Below are 14,414 nucleotides of genomic sequence, written 5' to 3'. Positions count from 1 at the left end.
TCGTATTCATCTCTTTTTTCCTTCGCTTTCGTTGACATAAAATTCTTTCCCCCTCATGTTCTTGAAACCAATTTTCCATTTTCATGGAAAAATACCCCCATAGTGAACTGTTTGAAGGGTAAGTGGGAATCATAGCGAGGACAATTTTATAGGATGCCAAGAACATGTATAGAGTTGAATAACTTTTCACCTGGCCAATTGCTTTCTGCATTTTCTTATCTCTTATCCCAAGCCTTTAGTCAGCTCATGGAGAATGGGCGTAGCCACATGCAGAAGCTCTACTTTTTCTTTGCTATGGCAGGCAGCCATTAATGTACTATGTTGTCGGCTGTAAGGGCATATCTTGGTCATGGAGATGATTACTTGCCATGCCCCTATAGGACGGTCTAAAAGAAGCAATCATGATAACGTGGGGAAAAGTTACTGACCCTTAATTGCAACTTAGCAAGTTAATCAAGTGATTATGCCTGCGATTAACTTTTGGAAAGTGGGAAGTTTTTTTTTTTTGGCCTTTGTTAATCATTTTTTGGACTGATGTGGAGATTGCTGTCGGCGGGTCAGGACAAAGGTAAATACAGACTCAGTTTTTTATCATCTCCTCTCCTCCTTGCAAGACACGCGTCAGATTAGGAGTTCCAAGTTCTAGTTATGGTTTGAGAAGGTTTCTAGTTCCAAATAGGGATAGGGGGGGAGACAGTGGATGCAGTGTAAACAATTGATAAGTATTTTGTCTATGAAACATGTAGGGCAAGTATTATGCCCATCATAAAGTTGTCTTTTAATTGTGTTAGCAAGATTGATGTTTATTTAAATTGATTTTTTTTTCATTTTAAAAATCATATTCTTTTATTTTTATTGTATTTAATTATTTTAAAATATAAAATGACTAATTTATCCTTATATTTTAACGGTAAATTGAATTAAATGTCGATATTTAAATGGCATGGGGAAATTGGCGATAAAAATTAGGTCGTGCACTTAATTTTTCAAAAAAAAAAAAAGTTGAGGGTACAAATTGAAAGTAGTGTACAAGTTTATAGGGCAAATCAACAGTTAACTCTTAAATTTATAGGACTGGTGTTTATCTATCAAGGCATCAGTGGTGCCGAGTTTGATTCTCTTTTTTTTTTTTTTTTGGACGAAAGAGTTTGATTCTCAGTTTGGTTTTGATTCTCAGTTTGGTAGATTCTCGTTAAGCACTTGTTTGTTTGTTTGCAAGGTGTGAAGTGAGGTTCCACCTATATGTTTGTCTCCCCACTTCTTTCTTTGTTGGTTTGCAAGATGTAAAGTGTGATTGAACCTACTTGTCTGTTTGTGTCTTTGTCTAAAGTTATATTCATGGTATTTGGGGTAGTCTAAATAAAGAGGCAAGTTTGGTCTCTCGTCCATAGTCAATGAAACTAGTTTGTGAGTATTAGTCTGCAAACAACAGAGAAAACTCAAAGAAGAAATAGGGTCTGAAAACACTCTTTATACAAAAAGCTTGAGCAGTGCACATAGATTTCCAATATTAGGATGTTTGTGCTACAATTTAACATCAATCCGTTGTCGTCCAGCGGTTAGGATATCTGGCTTTCACCCAGGAGACCCGGGTTCGATTCCCGGCAACGGAACTTTTTGCTTTTTAAGCACCCAGTTCATCTGGGCCTCTTATTGGGCCGCACCCATCAGTTTGTTTATGGAATTGATGGAAATTTCGACCAACCCAATGTAATGGGCTTGGCTTGCCCTCATTCAAATGTTCACTGTTTTATTTTTGAAATTTTCTTTCCAAATGCAAGTAAATTAAATTAAATTAAATTAAAGCAAGAAATGTTGTGTGTTTGATTCAAAAGACGCAGGCTTGAGTTGGAGCTGTCGATAGAGTCTCCTTGATTGTTTTTAAAACATTTACACATCCACTCAATGTTCCTGTGGTTTGCCATTGCCATGCAAATTTAACACCACCAGCAAACATCAAGTGGAATTCTCAACTTAGAACCCAGATATATGAAAAGAAGAAAAATACAACATCATCTCCTCAGTCAGCAACTCCACCACCTGAGACTTGTTCCCTCCCACCGGAAAACGGCACAGCGGGCAGGTGGTCCGGCATGCGTCGAACCACTTATCAACGCACACCTTGTGAAACTCATGCAGGCAAGGGAGACTTCTCACGTCCTCACCCTCCACCAATCTTGACAAACACACACAACAAACATCCTCCTCAACTATCTTCCCACCCTCTGATTCAATCACCTCATAGCAACATGGGGCTGCCTTAAAACTTGTCTGCCCTAAAAGCGGACTGAAGAAATTGTAGATGAAGGAGGCTGCCCTATTGAGAACCATTTGGGTTTGTCAATGAAGGATTAGATTAGCATTTGAACAAGGTGAGTTTATAGTTGGAGAAAACAGAATGTGGTCAGCAGTTTTGCGTGGGTTGGAAGGGTTGATATGTTAAGGAACAATTTCTCAAAGGAACAACGCAAGGCAGTTACACCTAAAGAGAGTGTTACTCTTGACCTTTCTTAATTTAATTAATCACATAGGTAGATTATTCTAAAACCTAAATACTTTGGTTTTCTTGCTTCCCTATGTTGCTTCATTTTCTTCTTATAACAAATGACACCTTAAAAAATTAAGGTAATCAGTGTTGATGGCAAATAATTAGCATTTTTATCTTGGCATAATTGGATCTATCATTCAAATTTCTCTTCTTTTTCTTTTCTTTTTTTTCTTTTTTTTTTCCTTTTTTCTGGTGAGCCAAAGGATTTATGGCAGAGGGTAACATTGCGATGTAAACTTGCAACCGAAAAAATGTCTGGGTCAAGCAAACTGCTTGCTTGTCAAGTCAGGAGGTAAATTGATGTCTCATACCAGACTACTTGGTCAAGTGGTAACCTTTGAAGACCACAATGAATTGGATGACATGCTTAAATACAGACGAGATGCCTCCAACTTCAAACAATAATTCCAGAAAATCACAGTATCTCTTCCAACAGAAACTAACAGTAATTCCAGGGCTAATTAGAATTTGGACTAGTTGCTTAGGTATCCTTGCAAAATGTAAGGTGTCTCAAGGGTGGGATTTCTAACCGCGCGATGGTACGGATGGTTTAAAGGGTAAGGTAGAGCTACTCTGTCATGTAGGTCAAGGAGAGCTACTTATAAGATTTATATATGCATGCACATAAATAGGTCTCAAGTCTTTATCATTCTAATTAATGGATTTTCATCCAACAGCTTAAAACAAGCTGTGTTTTGACACAAACATGTTAGAACCAGGAGAGACTCCGAGGAAGAATAACATAACCGCGAGGGCAGGGAGAGTGAAGCTGAAGCAAGAGATGTGGGTGGGGTGACATAGAAGATAACCAGCTAACAATCTTAAATGTCTCTTAAGAAACAAATATAAGTCTTTGTTCTAATTCCCACATCGAGTTGGTAGAACCTAGGCACCCAAACATAGCACAGGCAAATGCGAGCCTGTGAATGCTCAACCAAAAGCAAAAGCCATTAAAAAAGCATTTTAGACAACAGACAACCCTAACCTTTCAACACAAGCTAATAACAGGAAAAAAAAGACAGCAGCAGCCATGGAAATGAAAAATGAATTTATTCAACCAAACAATAAAATTAAAGAAAGCTCTTAGTATAATTTTTCATCTTGGAAAAAATCTCAAAGAACATCCCTAGCAGAATTCCTCTCAGATCATAAAGCACAGAATCATTTGAAAGGTATCGCGTAACAAGCCATTCATGAATTCCTCAGGCACTTCCTCACAAATCGAATAAGAATTCACTTTAAGAAAAGTTAGTGATGTGACCTTCCATCCATCTCCTAACACATGAAGAAGCCAGTTCAACAAAAAGCTTGAAAAAGGAGACACATTAGAATTTGCAGTATACCCCACAATTGTAACTCACTTTGTGACAATACAATGAGTCTCAAAATTCAACCTAATGAATGCCTCCTTGATCTGCCTCGTGTTCGACTGACGATTTCACAGCATCTTCAGGTTTTAATGTATCATCGGCCTCGAGGGTCTTCCCATCTTTTGGTACTAAGCATGGAATCCCATCCTTTATCTATCAAGTAATCAGTACAGGAAAGAATCATACAAGATATCAGCTATACAACACAAAAACATACAGAAAAGATGAATTTTTTTACAATCATTCATGTTCAGATCAACAGATAACCTCTATCAACCATTCATGTTCAGTGATTGATACTTCAGAGCAAACTTGGAGGAAAAAGAAAAGAAAAAAACTCAATTGCTGCTTCAAAATTAGACTTGGAACTCAAAGGAAAGGAGACACCAATTGCATCACTGATTAGGGAATTCGTGTCCTCACAAAACCTACCAAATAACCCACAAACAAGCCAATTTAACCAACAATTACCCAAAAAAAAAAAAAACGAAAGTTGAAAATTTTATAAATAAAAATGAGAATAATAGAAAATAGAGAGATGGGCATTTGACCTTAGAGGTTGTTTGGACAGCGGGCAGAGAGTATCTCAGAGAGGGTCTTGCTGAGTCCAGACCCAGCAGCATCCTTGAGAAGTTTAATGCTTCCTCTCACCATTTCATTTCTCTAACTCCGGTTTCTGTTGGGTTTTCTTTTCTGAGCTGAACTCCCTTCTCACCACGAACCGTTTTCCTGAAAGCACAAACAAAACCCACGAACCTGACGTCGTGGTTTAAAACGCCGTGTTTTGGTCCCAATTAATCTCACTGCCTGCTTCCAACAGAAGCAGCAGCTCTCTGTGACTGTTGCCTGAAATCCATGCTAGAGCAAAGAGAGGAATATCGATATGATCCCACCTTTTTTCAAGCTAATTTTCATGTGTAATTTGTTGAGAACATAAATTGATCTTGTTTTTTCCTTTTTGGTTTTAGATTGATCAATATCAAACAGATACCAGAAAACCCGAATAATTAAACATGTAGTAAGAAGTAACATGGAATTTTATTACATACCAGACATATGTTACAGTCTTCAAGACCAAAGGTACCAGCTCTGATACCAGTTATGCACACGACTTACGGGGAATTATGTTTACAAGAGAGGGTTTGCAAAAGAGAAACTAAAATCGAGAAGGGGTCGAAATCTAAGAATGTAAACCTCTCAAGAGAATGATAAGAAGTCAGTTGATTAACTATAATACATGATGGGGCATGGAACTGTTTGAGTTCCACGTTCCAACTAAAGAAACAACACCGCCAAGAACTTCATTCAAATGCCCACTGGTTCTGACGACGAACTTCCTCCTCCTCCTCCGGGGTGAAATTGTCCTTTATATTGAAGGTCTTTCGGATCTCTGCCGGAGTCTTCCCCTTGATCATGTCTGCAATACACTGGCATGTCAGGTCCAGCAGGCTCTTGATGTTCAAGAAGTTTGCAGCCTGTGAACCGAAAATGCAACATGTTAGAAAAACAACATATCAAATTACTGTAATTTCTGAGCAAGAATAGACATGACATCCAATATCCATAATCCATTTATTCTGACCATATTATCACCACAAACTAGACAATAACGTTACATAATAATCTAGTTAAGTATTATCAATACTAACACATCACAGATGTTACAGAAAGAGACACATTTTCTTACTACCGAACTTTAGAAGGCAACAAAATTTCAATATGAAGCTATTGTATCTTTATCTCAACTTCAACAGACGCACACACAAACTAGAAGTAGAAGCTATGCAGGCACAAAATTTCATCATCAAGACATCGCATCAGTAAAGAAAACACAGCATAAACCAACTCAAATTCGTAAAAACCCCCAAATCAAACACCTAACAAAAAGCTAAATCAATTTAATCGTAGCATCACCAATCAACCATCATAGAAAACATCTGATAGAGTAAAAACCTACCTTTAACAAAAGAAACATATCCAAAATTTAAACAAAATTGAACCAAATCCCTAATTCGGAAACAGCCAGCCTCAATTTCCAAAACCCTATACTATACTTAAAGTTTAAACAAAACAATCGCCCGCCACCAAGAAGAGAATCGCTATTAGGGTTAAGATAGGGTTTTAACGTACAAGAATGAGATCAAATATGGTTGCCGGGTTAACATCGTCGAGAAAGTCCTGATCCCAAGCCTTGAGATCGTACTCGGTGATCTTCGAATCAGGCTTAGCAGCGTCGGCGTGCTTCTTGCAGTACACGATGACCTTGGCCAAGATATTGCCCTTCACGTTGGGTACAGGAATGCATTTGTCGGCGCAATCGTCCTCGATCATATACTTGATGATCTGCGACTCGAGAGCCACCGCCTCGTCAACCTCGAAAAGTGCGGGATCAGAGCTCTTCAGGGTGATCCTCTTCGACGGCGACGACATTATGATGATGACGGCTGATGGGTTCCCAAACGACACCGCTTTTCGATATCTCTAGAAAACTCGAAGGCGAAAGAGATAGCGCTTTGTTTCTGGTTGGTGAGTGAATGAATTTGCTTTCGCGCGCCATCAATCCTATTGTTGAGGATCTTTTGAGAGACATTAGGGTCTCATACGAAATATTTTTTAACATCCAAACCGTCCATTTTTCAGATTTTCATTTTTTTTCAGCGACATATCTTCCTTCATAAATAACCATTCTAAACAAAATGTAAATTAAAAATTATTAAAATATTTAATGAAAATTAACAAAATAGACGAACACGATATTTTAATAAAAACTATAATAATAACCATCTAACTGTAGACGTCCTTAAACTTTAACTTGAATTTCAATTGAGTTGAGTCTCGCAATATTTTTTTTAGGCAATTAGATCCGTTAATTGACAAGTAGTTGCAATTAGGTCTTGAATCCGTAGAGTTTGACCATGTAAATAGCACGTGAGGTTGTCGTTAAGGGTATATTGAACTTTTAGGCAGGCATGACTGAATTTCTCTTCTTCCATACGGTGGGCAAGAAGAGGTGGTTGTTCTTTGAGAGGATGAATAAAGAGTCGTGGAGTTTGGAGGTGGAAGTTCTTGGGGTCTGCCTTCAAGTTTGGGCCGCTGACTCTGCATCTTTCGTTCAATGACGATGTGATCTTCAAGATAGTTTTGCTGCTCAGCGTCTGTTTCTTCTACCTTATTCTTGTTAAGGGTTTATACCTGAAATTTTCCACTTGGGCCTCACAAGAAATAATGTGGCATTAGTGTATCTGACCACATTTGTGGCCCAAATGGTGAACTCCGAGCCCAAGACCAAGACTAGGATGGTTGAGCTTTGAAGCCCACCGTCGTGGTACAATGGACTCGGCCCAACGATCCGAGATCTTGGGCCGTGAGCTCGGTTCGTGACAGCTTGGTTGAAACCTATTATAATTATGAATTGGAAGGTGTGTGCCCAAATCCAAAAGGTACAAGAAAATTTTACGTACACTAGGATACATGCGATCCTGAACTAATGGTCATTGTCATGTGTTTTAACTTTTTGACATGATAATATAATTTTTCAATATGATAAATGTGTGATAAGTTTGGAATATTGCCACGATGGCATTATGTTACATATAAGTTCTTCTACAAAGGTACACACCTCCTTCATTGAAGATTGCATAGTATAAAGAGCAAAACAAGGCTGGTGACTATCTAGCTATGCTTTGTTAGTTTTTTCTTTTTTGGTGAAGAAGAATACTCTCTCTCTCTCTCTCTCTCTCTCTCTCTCTCTCCAAGAATCACTTTATTTTATAGTTGGCTTTTATCCAAAGGGCGCAAAAGCTTGCTCTGCGTGCGTACCAAGAGTTTCTTGGCGTTTCAGCAGTTGGACAACTCATAAATTGCGTACAGATCAACTTGAGAGCAAAATTGGATAAGGGCAACCTAGATGAGGAAATTGAAGTTGGAGGAATGAAAAATCATTCATTACATTTCAAAAATTTACACACTAGTAAGTGTCAAACAAATGCTACTTAACATTTGGACACGTTGCTTAGGTATTGTTGGAAAATGAATGTAAGGTGTTTGAAGGCTTGGATTTCTAACTGGGCAACAGTACAGATAGTTTAAAGGGTAAGGGAGGAGGAGAGCTACACTGTCATGTAGGCCAAGGAGAGCTACGTATGTAATGTATCATGTCTGTACTATATAGAATATATTTCACGCATACAGGGCAGATTTAGGTTTGAAGTCTATCATGCTAAATCATTGGATTTTCATCCAACAGCTTAAAACATGATGTTTTGTTTGACACAAGCATAATAGAGCCAGGAGAGACTCTGATGAAGTAAAATAGACATTTTCATAACCGCTAGGGCCGGGACTCGAGAGTGAAGCTGAAGCAAGAGAGGTGTGGGTGGGGTGACAGAACAGAAGATAACCAGCTACCATAGCAATCTTATATGTCTCTCAGAAACGAATACAAGTCTTATTAGTCTTAATTCCCACACGGAGCTGGTAAAACCTAGACACCAAAACATAGCACATAGAATGCGAGCCTGTGAAAGATCAACCACAAGCAAAATCCATTGGAAAGCATTTTAGACAACAGAGAAACCTTTCATCCTTTTAATAACAGCTAATAACAGAGATTAACACATGGCAGCCATGGAAATGATAAATGAATTATTCAGCAAACAATAATATTCATGAAAGGCAACTCTTAGTATAATTTTTCATCTGGGAAGAAATCTCCAAGAGCATCCCTAACAGAATTCCTCTCAGATAATAAAGCACAGAAATCATTCGTAAGTTATCGGGTCACAAGCCATACAAAATTCCTCAGGCAATTTCCTCACAAATGGAATAAGAATTCACTTTAAGAAAATTTAATCATGCGACCTTTCCATCTGCTTACTATTAATGAAGAACTCAGTTCAACAAAAAAAGCTTAAAAAAGGAGACACATAAGAGAATTTGCAATTGTAACTCACTTTGTGACAATAAGAATTCACTTTAAGAAAATTTAATCATGTGACCTTTCCATCTGCTTACTATTAATGAAGAACTCAGTTCAACAAAAAAAGCTTAAAAAAGGAGACACATATGAGAATTTGCAATTGTAACTCACTTTGTGACAATACCACAAGTCTCAAAATTCAACCTAGTGACTGCCTCCTCGATCTGCCTCGTGTTCGACTGATGATGTCACAGCATCTTCGGGTTTTATTGTATTATCGGCCTCAAGGTCAAGGGCCTTGCCGTCTGTTGGTACTAAGCAAGGAATCCCATCCTTTATCTATCAAATGATCAGTACAAGAAAGAATCATACAGGACAGCAGCTATAAAGGCAAAAACATATAGAAAATATGAAATGTTTGACGATCATAATCATTCATGCTCAACTCTGAAGATAACCTCTAGCAAAGTAAAAGGGCATTATCAATTCTCACAGAGACAATAGGGTCTTTTATTGTAAATTATTCCCATGTTGCATGAACTGAACAGAAACCAAATAGACAGAATTTATGCAGCACTGTGATTGTTACTTCAGAGAAAACTGGATTTACCAAAATTTTCAGCATAATGGTACTGAAGTGAAACCCAAAAAAAAAAAAAAAAAAACTCAATTGCTGCTTCAAAATTAGAATTGGAACTCACAGGAAAGGAGACACCAATTGAATCACTGACTAGGGAATTCGTTTCCTCACAAAACCTACCAAATAACACACACAACAAGCCAATTTAACCAACTAAAATTACCACACAAAAAACAAAATATAAAAAATGAGAAGAACAGAAAATAGAGAGATGAGCATTTGACCTTAGAGGTTGTTTGGAAAGCGGGCAGACGAGGATCTCAGAGAGGGTCTTGCTGAGTCCAGACCCAGCATCCTTGAGAAGTTTAATGCTTCCTCTCACCATTTCATTTCTCTCAACTCCGTTTTTCTTTTCTGAGCCAACCTCCCTCCCGAGTCTGGAGAGGCTCTCCCCAAAGAGAAATTATAGAGTGAGGTGATACTCCCACTCAAAATCTGCCACATGCATTTTTTAAAACAAAATTAAAATATATTTTACAACTGGACTTTGGCTTACAACTTTACCCTTCAACTTTAACGACCCTCACCCCTCCCCCTCCGGCTTCCCTGTGCTATGCCCCTGCTATAGACGCCACACAACCCTCTTCCCTTCCCCCACTCAACCACCCACCCCGGCCTTCCCTCCCCCTTCAATATTCCAACCCCCGAGAGACACAATACCCCTCCTTGCTACGCACCGTTTTGGTGAAAGCACAAACAAAACCCGCGAACCTGACGTCATGGTTTAAAACGCCGCGTTTTGGTCCAATGAATCTCACTGCCCGCCTCCAAAAGAAGCAGCAGCCTGAAATCCAAGCTAAAGCAAAGAGAAGATTGCCAGTGTGCGTTAATGGCGAAAACCCAGTGGAGTTCGAAACGATTCGTACGATTCGTTCAACACCATATCCCTATTGAATGGCAAGGATTTCAAGACGAGAATTTCGTCCCTTCAGGAGCTCCATTTTCGGACATCTCACTTCTAACCCATCAAAACCCAATCTTTCTGTATCATCCTCCCCATTTTGCTCTTCTTCTTCTTCGTTCCAACCATCTCTTAACCGCCATATTTTTTCGCTTCTCGATGCGTGTAAGAATTTGATCCAGATCACCCAAATCCATGCCCATTTGATCACGCGGGGTCTTTTCGATTCGTTTTGGGCCAGAAAGTTGCTTAAGAGCTATTCTGATTTCAGAGATTTCGATTATGTAATATTGATCTTCAGGTGCATTGATTTGCCTGGTACTTTTTGCGTCAATACGGTAATTAAAGCTTACTCAGTTAGTTCAATGCCCGACCAAGCTTTGGTGGTCTATTTCGAATGGCTGAGAAATGGGTTTGCTCCCACTAGCTATACTTTTGTGCCCCTTATTGGGTCTTGTGCTAAAATGGGTTCTGTTGAATCTGGGAGAAAATGCCATGGGCAGGTGGTTAAGCATGGGCTTGACTCTCTGCTGCAAGTGCAGAACTCTTTGATTCACATGTATTGTAGTAGTGAGAAAGTTGAGCTTGCTAGAATGATGTTCGATGAAATGTCCGAAAGGGACCTGGTATCCTGGAATACAATTCTCGACGGCTATGCTAGATTCGGTGATTTGGACGTTGCTCATAATTTGTTTGATGAAATGCCGGAGAGAAATGTGGTCTCTTGGAATGTTATGCTTGGTGGGTATTGGAAGGGTGGGAAGCCGGGGTGTGCATTGAAGCTGTTTAGGAAAATGATGGGCATGGAATTGAAGGGGAACAGCACTACCATAGCGAATATGCTAGCGGCTTGTGGTCGGTCGGCTAGACTGAATGAAGGAAGATCAGTTCATGGATATTTAATTAGGAAATTATTTGAGTTTAACATAGTTATCAGCACAGCTTTGATTGATATGTATTGTAAATGCAAAAGGGTGGAAGTGGCGTGCAGAGTATTTGAGAGCATGGCGAATAGGAACCTGGTTTGCTGGAATGCAATTATTTTGGGGCATTGCATCCATGGAAATGCTAAGGATGGACTTAACCTATATAGAGAAATGGTGGGGAGAATGAAATCAAAAGATGGTGAAACCATCCCTGCGAAGGGGAGTTCGAGGCCAGATGATGATGGAGGAGGAATTATCCCAGATGAAATTACATTCATAGGTGTTCTTTGTGCGTGTGCCCGTGCTGGACTTGTAAGAGAAGCTGCAGATTACTTCAGCCAAATGATTAATGTATTCTGCGTAAAGCCCAAGTTTGCACACTATTGGTGCATGGCTAATGCTTTTGCTGGTGCGGGGCTTATCCAGGAGGCAGAGGAAATAATTAAGAACATGCCAGAAATTGCTGAGGACTTGTCATCGGAATCCTTGGCATGGGCTAATTTGCTTGGTTCATGTCGTTTTCAAGGGGGTATCACAATGGGAGAAAAAATTGCAAGGTCCCTCATTGACAAGGAACCTGAAAACATTGCTTACTATCGCTTGCTGCTGAATGTCTATGCTGTGGCATGTCGATGGGAGGATGTTGCTCGGGTGAAAGAGATGATGAAAGAAAAAAAGGTTGGAAGAATGCCTGGATGCAATCTTGTGGAGTTGAATGAAATTGTCCATAATTTCAGGGTTGGTCGACATTGGCAAGAGAATTGTGCATTATGATGAATGAAGTGGCTAAGAAGTTGAGCTTGTTTAATATTGAGTTTTAACAGCAATGACTACAGAGACAAGCGAATAAGATGGTGAATGCTCGGCACGGCCTGAGCCAAAGCAGCCGTGTGATCCTTCCTTCTAACGAGATGGGGAATGCTCAGATGAAAATTGTGTTTCTGTAAGAGAGGTATCAATGAATGCCCCAGACAAGAAAAAACAAACGTTAATCAATGGATTCTTCTTTTGGGTACAGGGATATTAAGTGATTTTGTATTTGTAATGAAAGCGTTGCTTTCAATCATTTTCTTCTTTTTCGGGTCTCTAGTCAAATATTATTTTGGTTAAAAGTGTAGTGTGGTCCTCTTTTTCTTTTAGGTTAGATTCTTTGTTCCTTATTTCTACGGGGTTGACATTATCTTTAAAAAGCTACAGAATATTTTTCAAACCTTTTTTGGCATTCTGTGTCTTTCATCAAGTCACTGGTTTTGATAAGTTCCCAAAAATGCATGGACAGTTGCGCTCTAATGAAAATCCCCCTTTTCAGCTAGAGAAACCACAGATCAACTTAATGGCAGCAAAAGATTTGATTCATAATAGTACTGACAGTAGGATTGACAGCAGAACGAAACGAACCACTATCAATACCAGAATCCAAGTTTTATCTACAATTTAAAAGGACTCACAACTTCCATAAAAAGTACTTAAATACCAGAGAATGATAAGAAGTCAGTTGATTAACTAGAATACATGATAGGGTATGCCACTGTTTTAAGTTCCAACTAAATAAACACCATCACAATAACTTCATTCAAATGCCCACTGGTTCTCGCGACGAACTTCCTCCTCCTCCTCCGGGGTGAAGTCGTTCTTGATATTGAAGGTCTTTCGGATCTCCTCCGGGGTCTTCCCCTTGATCATGTCCGCAACAGTCTGGCATGTCAGGTCCAGCAGGAGCTTGATGTTCAAGTAGTTTGCAGCCTGTGAACAGATATCACAACATATTAGAAAAATATTCAAGGTAAGCTTCAGCAATCAGCTATGTCAGACTTTCTAGCCACCCCTATTAACAATATAAAAAAATTACCAAATTACTGTAGTTTCAGAACATACATATACATAACATTCATAATCAAATTAGCTGAACTAGAACAATACCATTACAAAGAAAACTAGTTAATTGTTACCACAATCTACATACTAGCACCTCAAGAGACAGATTCTCATATTAGTGAACTTTATCTCAACTTCTATAGAAACACAAAATAAATATAAGTAGAGAAGGCAACAAAATTTATGAAGCTATCGCATCTTTATCTCAACTTCAACATATGCACAGTACATACATGAAGAAGTTGCTGTACATGCACAAATTTTCTTCATCAAGATATCGCATCAGTAAAGAATTCAAATTAACAAACACTCCCAAATCAAATCCCGAACAGAAAGCCAAATCAATTTAATCGCAGCATCACCAACCCAATCATCATGGAAAACATCTAATTGAGTAAAAACCTAATCTCTAAAGATAGAAACATATCCAAAATTCAAACAAGATTGAACCCAATCCCTAATTCGGAAACCCTAACCTAATCCACGCCCCAATTTCCGAAACCCTATACTCGAACAAAACAATCGCGACAAATAAGCAAATCATTATTAGGGTTAAGATAGGGTTTTAACGTACCAGAATGAGATCAAATAGGGTTGCCTGGTCAACTTTGACAAAGTCCTGATCCCAAGCCTTGAGATCATCCTCGGAGATCTTCTCATCAGGCTTGGCAGCGTCGACGTGCTTCTTGCAGTACTCGATGACCTTGGCCAAGATCTTGCTCGTCACGTTGGGCAGAGGAATGCCGTTGTCGGCGCAATCGTCCTCGATCATATGCTTGATGGTCTGCGACTCAAGAGCCACCGCTTCTTCAACCTCGAACGATTCGCCATCAGAGCTCTTCAGGGTGATCTTCTTCGACGACGACGACATGATGGTTATGACGATTGATGGGTTTCGAAACAGCACCGGTCTTGGATATCCCTAGAAAACTCGAAGGCGAGAGAGAGACCGCTTTGTGTTTCTGGTTAGTGAGTGATTTTGCTTTCGCAAGAAAATAACAAATAGACGAAGAGTTAGATGGGCAAGAGATATGAGGCTCCTTCATTTATAGAGGAGGGTTTGGACACGTGGACTGAGCTCTACTGATTATTCGTTGAAGCCTGTCCCTTTTTCACTTTTTTTTTTTGGTTGGGAAACCCATTCCAATATGAATCGGAGAGGCGTGCGTATCCAAATCGGAAAGGTAATTTCCAATCTCCCGCGGTCGGTCGCACATATTGATTTATTTTTGCAAG

The 14,414-nt window shown here is 39.3% G+C and overlaps 4 protein-coding genes, 1 non-coding gene and 1 pseudogene across 5 annotated transcripts; 2 read left to right on the top strand and 4 right to left on the bottom strand.

The window, feature by feature from the left end:
- TRNAE-UUC lies at window positions 1,542-1,613 on the top strand. The gene has a single exon. It is a non-coding gene; the product is annotated as a tRNA-Glu (tRNA).
- LOC109950476 lies at window positions 2,349-4,818 on the bottom strand (annotated as a pseudogene).
- On the bottom strand, window positions 4,926-6,505 carry LOC18769090 (SKP1-like protein 1A). The gene is made up of 2 exons (XM_007202645.2): window positions 6,049-6,505; window positions 4,926-5,393 (listed from the first exon to the last, which is right to left on the bottom strand). The coding sequence occupies exons 1-2, from the start codon at window positions 6,346-6,348 to the stop codon at window positions 5,220-5,222; spliced, it is 474 nt and encodes a 157-aa protein (XP_007202707.1). The 5' UTR covers window positions 6,349-6,505; the 3' UTR covers window positions 4,926-5,219.
- LOC18771770 (UPF0434 protein ECH_0194) lies at window positions 8,668-9,869 on the bottom strand. Its single transcript, XM_007201941.2, has 3 exons — window positions 9,701-9,869; window positions 9,538-9,592; window positions 8,668-9,175 (listed from the first exon to the last, which is right to left on the bottom strand). Exons 1-3 carry the CDS (start codon window positions 9,799-9,801, stop codon window positions 9,041-9,043), a joined length of 291 nt encoding a protein of 96 aa, XP_007202003.1. The 5' UTR covers window positions 9,802-9,869; the 3' UTR covers window positions 8,668-9,040.
- LOC18769748 (pentatricopeptide repeat-containing protein At3g51320) lies at window positions 10,343-12,515 on the top strand. The gene has a single exon (XM_007204708.2). It carries the CDS (start codon window positions 10,371-10,373, stop codon window positions 12,075-12,077), a length of 1,707 nt encoding a protein of 568 aa, XP_007204770.1. The 5' UTR covers window positions 10,343-10,370; the 3' UTR covers window positions 12,078-12,515.
- LOC18769239 (SKP1-like protein 1A) lies at window positions 12,629-14,209 on the bottom strand. The gene is made up of 2 exons (XM_007202646.2): window positions 13,753-14,209; window positions 12,629-13,046 (listed from the first exon to the last, which is right to left on the bottom strand). The coding sequence occupies exons 1-2, from the start codon at window positions 14,047-14,049 to the stop codon at window positions 12,873-12,875; spliced, it is 471 nt and encodes a 156-aa protein (XP_007202708.1). The 5' UTR covers window positions 14,050-14,209; the 3' UTR covers window positions 12,629-12,872.

This window comes from Prunus persica, chromosome G7 (assembly GCF_000346465.2).
Source record: "Prunus persica cultivar Lovell chromosome G7, Prunus_persica_NCBIv2, whole genome shotgun sequence".
NCBI classification, from domain to species: Eukaryota; Viridiplantae; Streptophyta; class Magnoliopsida; order Rosales; family Rosaceae; genus Prunus; species Prunus persica.
The sequence above is the reverse complement of the archived record's forward strand: the minus strand, read 5'-3'. Positions and strand labels throughout refer to the sequence as shown.